General features: G+C 36.6%; 1 protein-coding gene across 1 annotated transcript in view; it reads left to right on the top strand.

The window, feature by feature from the left end:
• COL4A5 (collagen type IV alpha 5 chain) overlaps positions 1-14,162 on the top strand; it is a 236,696-nt gene that overhangs the window by 198,881 nt on the left and 23,653 nt on the right. The window contains exons 38-41 of the mRNA XM_062183543.1: positions 5,709-5,789; positions 6,466-6,564; positions 7,078-7,128; positions 8,689-8,874. Coding sequence (XP_062039527.1) covers positions 5,709-5,789; positions 6,466-6,564; positions 7,078-7,128; positions 8,689-8,874 — 417 coding nt within the window. The remainder of the gene's footprint in view (positions 1-5,708; positions 5,790-6,465; positions 6,565-7,077; positions 7,129-8,688; positions 8,875-14,162) is intronic.

Raw genomic sequence — 14,162 nt, forward strand, 5'->3', positions numbered from 1 at the left:
TAGTTATAGCATTAAATCACAATGTACAGCACATTAAGGACAGAGATCCCACATGAGGAGCAAGTGCACAGTGACTCCTGTTGTTGACCCAACAAATTGACACTCTAGTTTATGGCACCAGTAACCACCCTAGGCTCTCGTCATGAGTTGCCAAGGCTATGGAAGCCTTCCAAGTTCGCCGACTCTGATCATATTTAGACAAGGTCATAAAAGACAGGGTGAGGATAGTAACCAATGATCCTAGGAGTGGCATTAACCAGGTCTGAACAATTATACAGCATTGAGTGGGGAAGAGGACCATCAGTACTGTGTTCATGTTTCTTATAAATAATCAGTCTTAGAATTTATTGCTATAATTTTTAATAGTCTATTGACTTTTAAAGAATTTACTGTGAAAAAAACTAATTTTTATGCATACCTACATATTTTTAGCAGAACCCAGAGAATTTTTATACTACACTGCCATGGCATTCAATATACAAATATAATTTAAAAACAGATATGAAAGCACTGGAAAATATGTCCTATTTTCCTGTGCATCAAACATCCATTTGGTATCATTCCCTAAAGCCTGACATACTTTGACTATCATTTACTTTGTATCATGACTTTGCTGTTGATAAATTCTCTCAATTTTAAATTATATAAAAATGTCTTATATTCTCTTTTGATCTCCATTTTTTTCTTTTTTTCCTATTTTTTTCTGACAATAAGTCAACAATGATTGTTTTCCTCTTTTTGTATTATCTTTTTTCTCTGAATATATTTAAGGTTTTTCTCTGTCATTGTTTCTTTTCCTCATGATTAGTAGTGGATGTATTTATTTCATCTTATATGCGCTTATATTCTGTAGTGTTGTTTTTGAATAACTGGAATATTCCAGCTATGGTTTTTGGACATTTCTTTAGCCACTTGTTCTCCTCTTCTTGTGTGAATGCAGTTGCATGCATATTAAATCACTCACTGTTGGCTGAAAGAACACTGCTGTGCTGTCAGTGTTTTTCTCTGCTTTTTCACTCTGTGCTTTGAGTAGTTTTTATTCCCTACTTTCAAGCTTACTGATCCTTTTTTACTAATGTGTTCAATATGCTGCTAATCCCTGCCACAAAAATTTTGATTTCCATTTGGTTCTTTTTAGAGTTACCTTACTTCTCCAGAAATTCCCAGGTTTTTTCACAACTTATATACATCTTTGCCTGTGGATTCTTTAACATACGTATGATAGATATTTTAAAGATCTTCTCTGCTTCTTCCAATATTTTAGATATCCATGGATCTACTTAGATTGTTAGGTCTTTTTTTCTTTATTTTCCAGTGCCTTCATATCTATTTTTAATTATATTTGTTTTTTAAAAGATTTATTTATTTATATGAAAAGCAGTTACAGAGAGGCAGAGAGAGAGAGAGAGAAAGAGAGAGGTCTTCAATCTGTTGTTTTACTACCCAGATGGCCACAATGGCCAGAGCTGCGCACATCCGAAGCCAGGAGCCAGGAGCTTCTTCCAGGTCTCCCATGCGGGTGCAGGGGCCCAAGGACTTGGGCCATCTTCTGCTGCTCTCCTAAGTCATAGCAGAGAGCTGGATCGGAAGTGGAGCAGCCTGGACTCGAACCGGTTTTCATATGGGACGCTGGCACTGTAGGCGGCAGCTTTACCACCATGCCACAGTATCGGCCCCAATTTTTAAATTATATTTGTATATTGAATACCATGGTAGTGTGGTATAGAAGTTCTCTGGATTCTGCTAAATTTCTTTGAAGAATGTTGAATACTATTCTTGTGGGCAGTTCAATTACCTGGGAATCAACTTGACTTTGCAGTGATGGATTTTTAGGCTTTGTTAAGACAGGGCTATTTCCATTGCCCTTGGTCTTAGGTATATCCCCTTAGACCTGGAATGTGAGGAGTTTTAAATGTGGGACCATTTCATTTGAAAACATCACACTTAGTATTTCTTGGAGTAAAGTCTGTTGACAACAAATTCTTCTAGCTGCCATTCATTAGAAAAATGTTCTTATTGTTCTTTTAACATTTTTCAAAATTTATTTGACAGAGTTACACAGTGAGAGAGACAGAGAGAAAGATCTTCTTTCTGTTGGTTCATCCCCCAAATGGCTGCTATGGCCCGAGCTATGCCGATCCGAAGCCAGGAGCCAGGTGCTTCCTCCTGTTCTTGGGTGCAGGGGCCCAAGCACTTGGGCCATCCTCCACTGCCTTCCCGGGCCACAGCAGAGTGCTGGACTGGAAGAGGAGCAGCAGGGACTAGAACCTGGTGCCCGTATGGGATGCCGGTGCCGCAGGTGGAGGATTAACCAAGTGAGCCACGGCACCGGCCCCCTTATTGTTCTTTAATTATTGAGTTATATAGTAGATAGAATTCTAAGATGCTCCCCACTAAGATTCCTGGCTGTTAGTTATTCAATGACTAATCTAGGTACTGTGAAAGAATTTTGATCGTATGATAAAACTTCCAAATCAGTTGATTGTACTGGGTAGAAATATTTTGGGTTGCGGAATCTAATCAAATGATGTCTTTAAAAAATTTTCTAACCGGTAACAGAAGAGGCTGTCAGAGGGGATTAAAAATATGAGACAGATTATACATAAGGGAGATTTGCTATGATGGAGAAAACCTATGGGGCGTAAAAGTGAATTTCCTCCAGAATTTGAAAATGGATCCTGGCAGCTAGCCATCAAGGAAGCAGAGACTTCAAGGAAGTGAATTTGGTCAACAACCTCAGTAAACTTGGCAGTGCATCTTTCCCTAAAGCTTCTAGATGAGAGTCTAGCCAGACTGATACCTTAAATTTTGGCTTCATACTATACTAAACAGAGAGCTCAGCTCAGAGATGCCCAGGATGTTAGCTACAAAACCGTGAGATAATAAACAGGTGTTGTTTTAGATCATTAGGTTTGGAGTAATTTGTTATACTATAGAAAACAAATGCACTGCTTTTCTGGTTATTCTTCAAGTTTTTACTTCCCTCTCAAATATGCCTGTTTTGTTTTAGAGTCCTTGAATAATTGATTTTTTTATATTCTGTCCAATTTTTAATTGTAATAATTGGATAAAAAAGGCTGTAGAGGGATAATTCCATTTCAGCTGGTCTGAAACTTATTTAAGAGTTCCTGTAAAATATTTGCAAGATATGTTCACTGAAAACCATAAAACCTGCTTTGATAAATTTATGAAGAAATAGAGCATATTTGTGGATTGGAAGATCAAAATTGTTAAGATCCCTGTTTTTCTCAAAGTGATCATAGATTCAAAGTGATTCTAGTTAATAACCCACCAGGCTTTTCTATCTTTTTTGAGAATAATTGACAAACTAATTCTAAGATACATGTAGAAATGGAAAGTACATAGAATATGGAAAAAGGAAAATAGAATTGAAAGACTTGCACCTGATTTCAAGATGTATAGTAAGTAAGGTAGTGTGGTACTTGTGTAAGGATAAATAGATCAATAGAACATAGTGACATCATTCAGTACACTGCCTTTTGATAAAGGTACCAAAGTAATCCTATAGAGAAAGCAAACTTTTTTCAACAAATGGCTCTGGAACATCTAGATGTTCATCGGGGGCAAAATGAAACTTAATCTATATGTTATGTCATATGGAAAAATTATTTTGAGTTTGTTATTAGTCCTAACCTGTAAGCTCAAACCATAAAGCTTTTAGAGGAAAAAAATAGAATGTTTTCATGACTTAGAACAGGTAAAATTTTCTTAGGGCATAAAAATCAGTAATTATAAAAGAAAAATTATATATTAGAAGAAATCAAAATTTAAAACTTCGGATCCTTAGAAGAGATCATTAGGTGGATGTTGTGGCATAGCAGGTTAAGCCACCACTTGAGATGGCCACACCCATATAGGAGTGCTTAGGAGTTCTGCCTTCTGCAACAGTTTCCAATCCAGCTTCCTGCTAATATATACTGCTGGGAGGCAGCAGATGATGGCTCAAGTACTTGGGTCCCTGCCACTCCCATGGGAGGTCAACTGAGTTCCTGGCTCCTGGCTTCTGTTTGACCCAGCCTGTCTTTCACTGGCTGTTAGAGAGTGAACAAGCACAAAGAAGATCTCTCTATTTCTATTGCTCTGCCTTAGAATTGTTTAAAGATTTTATTTATTTATTTATTTTATTTTTAAATTTTTGACAGGCAGAGTGGACAGTAGAGGGAGACAGAAAGGTCTTCCTTTTGCCGTTGGTTCACCCTCCAATGGCCGCCGCGGTAGGCGCGCTGCGGCCGGCGCACCGCGCTGATCCGATGGCAGAAGCCAGGTGCTTCTCCTGATCTCCCATGGGGTGCAGGGCCCAAGAACTTGGGCCATCCTCCACTGTACTCCCTGGCCACAGCAGAGAGCTGGCCTGGAAGAGGGGCAACCGGGACAGGATCGGTGCCCCGACCGGGACTAGAACCCGGTGTGCCGGCGCCGCAAGGTGGAGGATTGGCCTACTGAGCCACGGCGCCGGCCTTATTTATTTATTTGATAGGTAGAGTTACAGAAAGAGGGAGAGACAGAGAGCAAGGTCTTCCATCCTCTGGTTCACTCCCCAAATGTCCCCAACTGCCGGAGCTGAGCCGATATGAAGCCAGGAACTAGGAGCTTTGTCTGGGTCTCCCACATGGGTGCAGGGCCCCAAGCACTTGAGCCATCTTCTACTGCGTCTCAAGCCATAGCAGATGGCTGGATCGGAAAAGGAGCAGCTGGGACTCGAATCAGTCCCCATATGGGATGTTGACACCACAGGCAGATTCTTAGCCTACTATGCCACCACACCAGCCCCTGCCTTTCAAATTAATAATTTTTTGAAAAAAATAAGACATCTTTAGGAGAGTGAATAAGAAAGGCACAGACCAGGAGAAAATATTTGCAAAACATGTATGTGACAAATGACTTATATCATTTTTTAAAGATTTATTTTATTTATTTGAAAGACAGAGTTACAGAGAAAGGTAGAGACAGAGAGAGAGGTTTTCCATCTTCTGGTTCACTCCCCAGATGGCTGCAACAGCCAGAGCTACGCTGATCCGAATCAGAAGCCAGGAGCTTCTTCCAGGTCTCCCACACGGGTGCAGGGGCCCAAGGACTTGGGCCATCTTCTACTGCTTTCTCAGGCCATAGCAGAGAGCTGGATCCGAAGAGGAGCAGCCAGGTCTCTAACTGGTGCCCATATGGAATGCTGGCGCTTCAGGCCAGGGCTTTAACCCGCTGTGCCACAGTGCCGACCCCACAAATGACTTATATCTAGGATGTATAAAGAACTTCTACAAAAACACATACAGGCAAATTTTGAAAAATGGAGAAATCTTTAAACAGACATTTCACACACACAAAATATAAAGATGGCCAACAAACACATGGAAATATGGTCAATATTATTAGCCAGAGAAAGTCAAATTAAAACCAAAATGAAGTGGTAATACATACCTACCAGAATGGCTACAAACAACTGATGCCATCAATATGTTGTGCAAGGATCTAGACAACTGGAGTTCTCATACATTGTTGTTGTGGGCATAAAACAGTTCAACAGTATTTTTTTTAATAAAACACAACATATGCCTTTTGTGTGTCCCTGCAATTCCATACCTTGTTCTTCACCATTTCTGTGCTAACACTACAAATTGTTTAAGTTTGAATTGTAGCTTTAAAAGCAATGAAGTTTGTCTTTCATTTTTAAATTGAGCTCTTTACTTTAGGAACCCCAGGCCTTCCCGGACCAAAAGGTGTCACTGGTCCTCCAGGAAACCCTGGCCTTCCAGGAGAACCTGGTCCTGTAGGTAAGCATTAAAAAAAAAAAATAAGAGTTTGCTGTTCTGTAAAACTGAAGCTGATCACACTCTATTTGATAAAGTCAAGTTATAGTCAGTTTGGGAAAGTTAAATTGTGTTGAGTCGTGAACATTTTCAAACCAAGAAAATGCAGTGAACACATTTAGCTCTGTGTGTTAGGTACAAAATGAACAACTATTACTAAAAGTTACTTAAAATTATTATAATGAGACCTTATTTTCGAGGCTTACTTTTTCTGGAGAGAGTTAATTCAAGTATTCTATGATAGAAGATAGACGCTGATATTTTTGTTTTTCGAATGGCAGGCCATAACAATTGTATTCGTGCATGGACGTCTATAGTAAGACTTCTCTTGGCTCCATGTGACGCCTATAATGTACTCTTCCACCTCTTGCACCTTACTCTCTTGGATATTCTAAAGCCATACTAAAATGAAAAATGGAGTTTTTTTATATTGAGCGAATGATTAGGATGTTCCTTATTCTCATTATCTTCCTTCATTTTTATGCTTCCTTTTTATAGGAGTTCATTATTTAAAGGAGTGTGTCAGATGCACTTTCTGTCACTTCAGTAGAATTATTTGAAGGAAGCATGGAAGAATGAAGTATATTAAAGGAAAAGGGACTTGGCAACAGGGATTAACCTGCTGTGTTCTATTCTTTAGGTGGTGGAGGTCGTCCTGGGTCACCAGGGCCTCCAGGTGAAAAGGGCAAACCAGGTCAAGATGGTATTCCTGGACCAGCTGGACAGAAGGGTGAACCAGGTGCTGTATATATTTTTTCATTTTTCCTAATCTTCTAATTTCCTCCTTGTCTATGTTAACTTGCTATTTTTTCAGCAATGAGGTTACATTTTCTTTCTTACCTTCTAAGCTATCATACACTTTTTCCTTCCTAATTACCATCTTGTTCTTGAGACTATTAGGTCATTTTTTGTTGATCAAGTTGCCTCTGTCTTACAAAAAACTCCGTATCTTTCCTTGTCCAATTTTCATGTCAAGATGCTACCGAGCTCTTTCAGATTTCTCTGCTTCAGTATGCAGCATATACTCTGTTTATATTTTTTCATATGATATATATCTATAAAGGTATATTTAATAGTCAAATAGGATATGTTTTTGTATAGTATTCTAATGCTGGAATTTTTGGTTCTGTGTTGGAAATCAATCTTCCACATGTTTTATATAGTGCTTATAAAAACCAGAGTGGTTGCATAATAACCTGTTTCAGTTATTATTATCAATTTGGGATTTATTTTTTCTTCTGTACCCTGATAGGTCAACCAGGCTTTGGAATCCCAGGACCCCCCGGACTCCCAGGACTTTCTGGTAAACCTTAATAAAACATGCTAAATCAATTCATAAAATGAAAATACTCCCCAGTAAGATTATTTTTACATGTCTACTACTTTCTGTAATAAAATACACAAGCAAACCCAGAAGCTCAAAACTGGAATTATACCTGAAAGTATTTCTTAATTATCAAGTTAGTATAAGGAATTGTACTATATGAAAATGTGTCCTTAAGGAAATTTACTTGTATATACTTTTAATTAACTTCAGGGATAAATACTGATGAAATAATAAAGACAAAATTATAGAAAAAGTAGATTTCATTAGTCTTTTAAGAACCCACTGAACCAGAAAAAGATCTACTCTTTTCTCCCCCATGGAAGCAGTATCAAGGCAATATGAGGAAACTCTGTAGGAATATGTACCAATATAAAACTTTCTTGAAAACTTCATCTTACTATGTCTTCTGCATATTTGGAAGGGTATGTGCACATGCACATCGACCTTCTCTTGCTTGTGCGTACTCTCACTGTAAGCACCAGATAGTTAATAGAAAAAAATAAGTGTGTATACAGAATACACACACAGCACACACACACACACGTATATTTATTTATTTGTGTTCTGAAATGACCATTGGCTAGCCTCTGGAGGCTTTCCTCAAACCACATACCTATCTCCTAGAAATGCTCATATCATTCTCAGATTGCAACATGAAAATTATTATTTTAATGCACCACTGTCTTTTGGCTAAGCATATTAGTGATGCAGAAAAAAATTCAGAGAAGAGTTTGTCTGGATTGTGATTATAAATCTTGCTTAGAATGATCTCCAGGGACACATAGTGATTATTGAAAATCTGTATCTTCCGTTAGTCCCAAAATTAGGCTTGAAACATATTCTAAGAATTGCCTGTAGTTATCTTGAACATATTCTTTTTTAAAAAAGATTTATTTATTTATTTGGAAAGCAGAGTTACAGAGAGGCAGAGGCAGAGGCAAAGAAAGTCTTCCATCTGCTGGTTTACTCCCCAGATGGCCGCAATGGCCAGAGCTGTGCGGATCCAAAGCCAGGATCCCAGAGCGTCTTCTGGGTCTCCCACACAGGTGTAGGAGCCCAAGTACTTGGGCCATGTTCCACTGCTTTTCCTGGCCATAGCAGAGAGCTGCATCGGAAGTGGAGCAGTGAGGACTTGAACTGGCACCTATATGGGATGCTAGCATTGCAGGTTGCAACTTCACCTGCTATGCCACAGCACCTAGCCCTTGAACATATTCTTGAGCATTATACTTTTTTATTTTTTCTCATAACTACTGGTCATATGATTATGGCTCTATGTTCCAATGCAAGAGAGAACTTTCTGTGTCCAAGCTGTTATTGTTCCTATACATACTTTAACAAATACTTCTGAAAAAAGATACATACATTGAATAGGAAAAGGGATTTTCTGGGTGGGTTTAGGTTTTGTGGGAGATAGAAATCACTGTAATGAATTCCATTGGGTGTTCAAATAACAGTGAATAGCTTTACCCTTAAAGGCAAACCTATAACTCAGTGTCATTTAATGTGTTCTCTAATATCACTTTACTTTTATAGGTCAAAAGGGTGATGCAGGATTACCTGGCATGCCAGGAAACCCTGGCCTTCCAGGTCCAAAGGGAGAACCAGGATTTCAGGGTTTCCCTGGTGTGCAAGGTCCCCCAGGCCCTCCTGGTTCTCCAGGTCCAGCTCTGGAAGGCCCCAAAGGCAACCCTGGGCCCCAAGGTCCTCCTGGGAGACCAGGTATGTTCATGAGTGGTAGGAGAATGCTCTATTTATTAGCCCATTTATTGCATTTTGCTGGCAGGTTATTCAGACTTTAGTACTTGAGAATCTGTAGTATTAGAATTTCTTACAAATAAATAGCTTGGTTTATAGCTTCCTCCATCCATGTCCCTAGCCTCTTGTATATCCTTTTTAATAATGTGTTTAATCATTTACTTAAACTTGAAGTAAAACAAAGCAGACTAGAGGAGCAAAAGGAAATAGTGGTTTTATTAGTCTTGTTATTAAAGAGTAAGCTAAACTGATAACCTGGCAGCAAATTGCCATGTGCATTTTTAAATGTGAGCTTCTCAGCATGTCATCACAGAAATCATTTTAGTGATCACCCAATAGATGCTTGTGGCCCATATCAAAAGTGTTGCTATGGTTCTGTCACGTGATCAGCAAATATCACCAGGCACAATAAAAAATTGTATCTTGTCTAGGAATTAGGCAATCAAATTTATCTTCAGCATCACAGCATGATCAAATTGACTAGTGATCTCTTCATACCATCCTTGTGTCTATACCTCATTTGTGTTCACTGCTTTATTTGTCGCAATTTTGCATCCAATGGTCACGTTTCCATTTTGTGTCTATGCTGTGTCATTTCATTTTACTAATTTGGAAATGTTCATTTTCATCTGTGATTGATATCGCCGAGCTCAGTCACTGGTGATAGGTTATTAACAGATTTTTGAGACTTGATATTCAGTTTTTATTTCTGGTCCTTGAGAATTTGGCCTTCATTAATTGAAAGAAATAAGAGAATTCTACAGTTAAAGAAACAACAATTATCCTTTCATGTCCATATCCATGACTTATTTTTAAAATGCATTTAAAAGTGAAAAGTTTCATTTAAATTACAGTAAAATCTTAAGTGGTTGAAGTTAATTTTAATAAGACACTATCTAAAAACATGAGATAACATATCATGTTCAGAGAATAATTTTCAAAATAAAATTTTAATCTGCTCTGACTTGACTATTTATAGAAGGTTTTTACCTTTGTTTTTTGTTGGAGAAAAACCAGTGAACGTCTCAGCCATATTAAGTCTCTTGCATGTAATATAAAAATGACAACAAGTATCTTGGTTTGTTTTGCATGTAATAATTCAAATAAACCAAACTATTATCCTCTTCAGTTCAGCACTGTGATTTGTCATTTTTATCGATGATGGAGCTCACTGTTGACTGGCACTCTAAAACATGTCAGCATAAAACTGCTAGTCACAAAGTTGCTTGAAAATTACTGGTTTTAAAGAAATACTAAAAACAACTCAGAAGAACATATACCTGATGAGTGTTTAACTTCTTAACTTGTTTGTATACTACAAATTAAAATGAAGTTTTAAATTCAGTTACTCTTAATCTGAGCTCATGTAAGGATTATGAGAAAATGATTTTTGGCCTTTCAAAATATGGCACTTGTGCTATTTTCATCTTAGTGTTGATGCTAAGTGATGATAATTTGGTTTACGTACACATGCATGAAAACGAACTTTCAGGATATTCTTTTATTGAATTAAATTTTAACTTGAAAATATTTAGTGTAATGCTTTAGTATCTTGATATTTCTAACAGTTTTGATATTTTTCCTTTTTGTTAATGATGACATTGGGCCTTGGTGAACTTTGATCCCTATCCAGGTCCTACAGGTTAGCTCCTTAACTCTAAAGTAGTAACTGCATGAAGTTTGAAAATTCTTATATACTTATATACATATATTTTATATGTGGGTATGTATACATATATGTGTGTATTATGTATATGTATATATATACACCTCTACTTAATTTTTAAATGTTTGAATATATTTTAAGAGCAGAGCATATATGCCAATTCAATTCTTACATGGTGGCCTATTTCTGTATGTTGTCAGGAACTTGTAAAGCTCAGTGTTTCTGTCTATTGGAATGACCACAAATTACCTAATTAGAAAAATTATTGTTTCCATTCCAAAATGCATGAATTCATATTATTTTACCTGAAAATTTATACTACCCAAAACAGCATTGCATAATATTTTACCTTTCCTTCAGAATAAAGTATTTCTTATCTTTGCTTTATATCTGTCAGTGCCAATTGTATCAAGCTATCCTTCAAAAAGGCATTCATTTTGAAATAATATGTATTATCAATTCCTGCAAATATGAAATTGTTGGTTTGCCATACCTCTTGCAGGTTGTGAAGCCATCCCATCTTCACATCCTGCATTGTCACAAAGTTCTAAATTATACTTATGTGAAAAAAGATTGATAGGTACAGAGTAAAAAGAAAAATCAGTGCATCCAGCAGAGATTAGGTTTTTCATCTTATATTCATCATACACATGTAAATAATCACACCAAAGAAAAATGACCAAGAGCTATCCACGGATAATTGCAGGCTCGTAGTGAAATGCATTGATGTAATCAAGAGTAAAAAAAAGCCATAAATATTTGAATGTATTTATTATTATTCAATGTAGATCATTCTTTTCACATTTCTAAGGTGGAATTAAAAGAGGAAAAAGTATACTCCTGAGGTGTGGCTAATGAGAGTAGGACAATTTTATCTCTTATATATTTAAAGTCAATAGTTTTTCAGTATTATTTTTGGGAGGTCATCTATATCTATCTGAATTGATTGCCTAGTTTCGTACTGCCCCACAAACCCATTATCTCATTGAAGCTTAGAATGTCTTTTCTAGAAGAGACCAAAATCTTAGATGTGCTCAAGACAAATGACTCACTGGACATTTGTTAAAGACTGGGAGACATTCTATTCAAGGTTATTGCAGTGAAGAAGAAACTATTGGCCTAAGAGGTTGGAGGAGTGACTGAGGGAGTCTCCCCAAACTGATAAAGCAGGATTCTTGCTGTATCTGGCACCAAGGAGGTGGCCTAGAGTCAAGAAGCAGCACAGGGGGGAGCCCACCTAACGTATGGTGAAGATAAGAGTTTTGATGACCTATGAGAAGACTGAGGGGCAAAGAAGCAGCTTGGTTAGAGTAATACAGTGACTGTCACATCTGGGAATCTACCTTAGTGCACATCTGTGCTCACTTAGTTACATGACTATCCTAGTGAGCACCATATCAACCTTCCACAAAGGCTCTTATATGGCTTCATGTTTATAATCTGGCATCTTAGTCTAGCTATAAATATGACAAGTGATGGGGCAAAACTGTTTCTGCTGTTTTAGGAGACTCTTAGCCATAACCATAGCAGCTTGGACCTCACATCCACTTTCTGGTTTTCTGTAATCTCAAAAGCTTCATAAACCCCTAATAGCTGCTTCCTTTGTCCTTCCTAAAAGAATGCCATCCTGCTATTTAATTTAACTATTACCAAGATAAAGAGAAGGCCAGGGACAACTTTGAAGTAATTTTAAGATCTCCACTGTCTGATTTGCATGGAATTTTGCTACCTTGATCACTGCTAGACTATACTGTCAGGCAGAAAATTTCTTTTAGCTGAGACAAAATATAGAATGTATTTAAAGAATAAAAAAGAAATTGCTTTGAAATTAATTTAACAACTTCTTATTTACCATATATGTTCTAAATTGCATAACTATTAGAACCTAGTTTCTATGGCGCTGTATTCTTTGCAATAGTTAAACTAAAACTTCAAGTAGAAGCTGGATTTAAAATACACCAGTAAGCTCAACAGCTGATCGTTAAAAAATTATCACTTATGTACAAGACTTTAGGTTTTGGTTTCGTTTTGTTTTTCAGTTAAACTTTGTTAGATGCTATGAAAAATGGTGAATTGAAGGCCTTATACACAAAATTGACTTGGCATATAACTCATTGAGATGTTACATTTTAGAAATGAAAATCTTAGAAGTTTTGCTATGATATGATACAAAGTTTTTCTTACTCCTGACTCAGACTGAAGCATCATATTTCAATGAAATGTTTTTCTAATACTTTCTGTTATCAGTCCTTCTATATCAAACACACATATAAATTATCTTTACTTAAATTCTGAATTATCTTAGCTATGAATTTTAATTTATTTAACTAGCCATGTGGCCAGACTCTGCTCTAGTCTTGTGTTAGCTTGCTGTACATGGTTCAGAAACCATTTAAATAAACAGAAGCCAATTTTAGCTTTATGAATTTCAAAGTCTCGGATGCTTTAAAAGCTGTGTTATTAGGCAGTGATGATAATGTTTTCCATTTATATGACATATCTTCATTTACATCATTTAATGTACTTTTATTGTAAGTTCCTTGAAGGCAGAGTTTTTATCTTAACTCATTTTTGTCTCCCTTTGTAGCACGTTGCACGTGGCAGATGTTAGGTCAATATCTTTTTTTTTAACTTTTTAGGACAATATTTTTTAAATTGAATTTGATTTTTTAAAAATTCTGTGAAGGAGGTTAGGGCAGATAATACCATTCCCGTTACGCGGGTGAGCAAATGAGCTCAGAGACAGTGAATTGCCCAAACAATTCACTGGAGTTATTAAACAGCAGAGTCAAGAGTAGTCTTAAGTCTTCTGATTCTTAAACACAGTGTTCTCTTCTCTGATATTCAGTGTTTATATATCATAGCAAGACTTGTAAGAAACAAAAATTGTGTTTGTAGTCAGTTAACACTAACCAAAAGGTTTTATCTTTTTATTTAATGAGCCTTCTTTTAATAGTGAATAGCTTAACTTAATATGTGCATTGAATAATAATAAAGTAAATGTGATATTTTCTGTGGTTTGGGGTGGAATATTGCATGCTAAGATATGTTAAAGCACTCCTTCACTGACAGTTTTCACATTTTTGGAAAATGTGAATCTTAATTTTCAAATTAGTGATGTGCAAGTGTACATTTTTTTCTCATTAAGTAACTAGTTGGAAGTAGTAATATATGGAAAAAACCTCCCGATGAGTTATGAAAAAAAATCAGAATGTGACTTCATGGAATGATTTTCAAATAAGACAAAAATACAGGTTAATATGCACATCGCATAAGCATGTTTTTATTTTTCTATTCACTCACCTATGTTCTTTGTAGTTTTTTTGTCAATGAGGCCTTTAAAGTTAACTGCTATGTCTTTGAATCAGTCTGAACATAGCAAGAATATGCAATATGCACCTTGTGTCTTTAATAAAGGATAGCAGAGGCCAAGATAAACATTTATCCATAATTATCCTTTTGCTACAGGAACTGAAGGCTGTCAGTGAAATGTACTATTTTGCCAACTTTAATGTTTGAGATGCTAACATGTGGCTTTTCAAAAGTCACAGTAGCAGTGTTAACATAATGTCTTTAGTAGTTTTCC

Source organism: Lepus europaeus, chromosome X, assembly GCF_033115175.1.
Source record: "Lepus europaeus isolate LE1 chromosome X, mLepTim1.pri, whole genome shotgun sequence".
Classification (NCBI taxonomy): domain Eukaryota; kingdom Metazoa; phylum Chordata; class Mammalia; order Lagomorpha; family Leporidae; genus Lepus; species Lepus europaeus.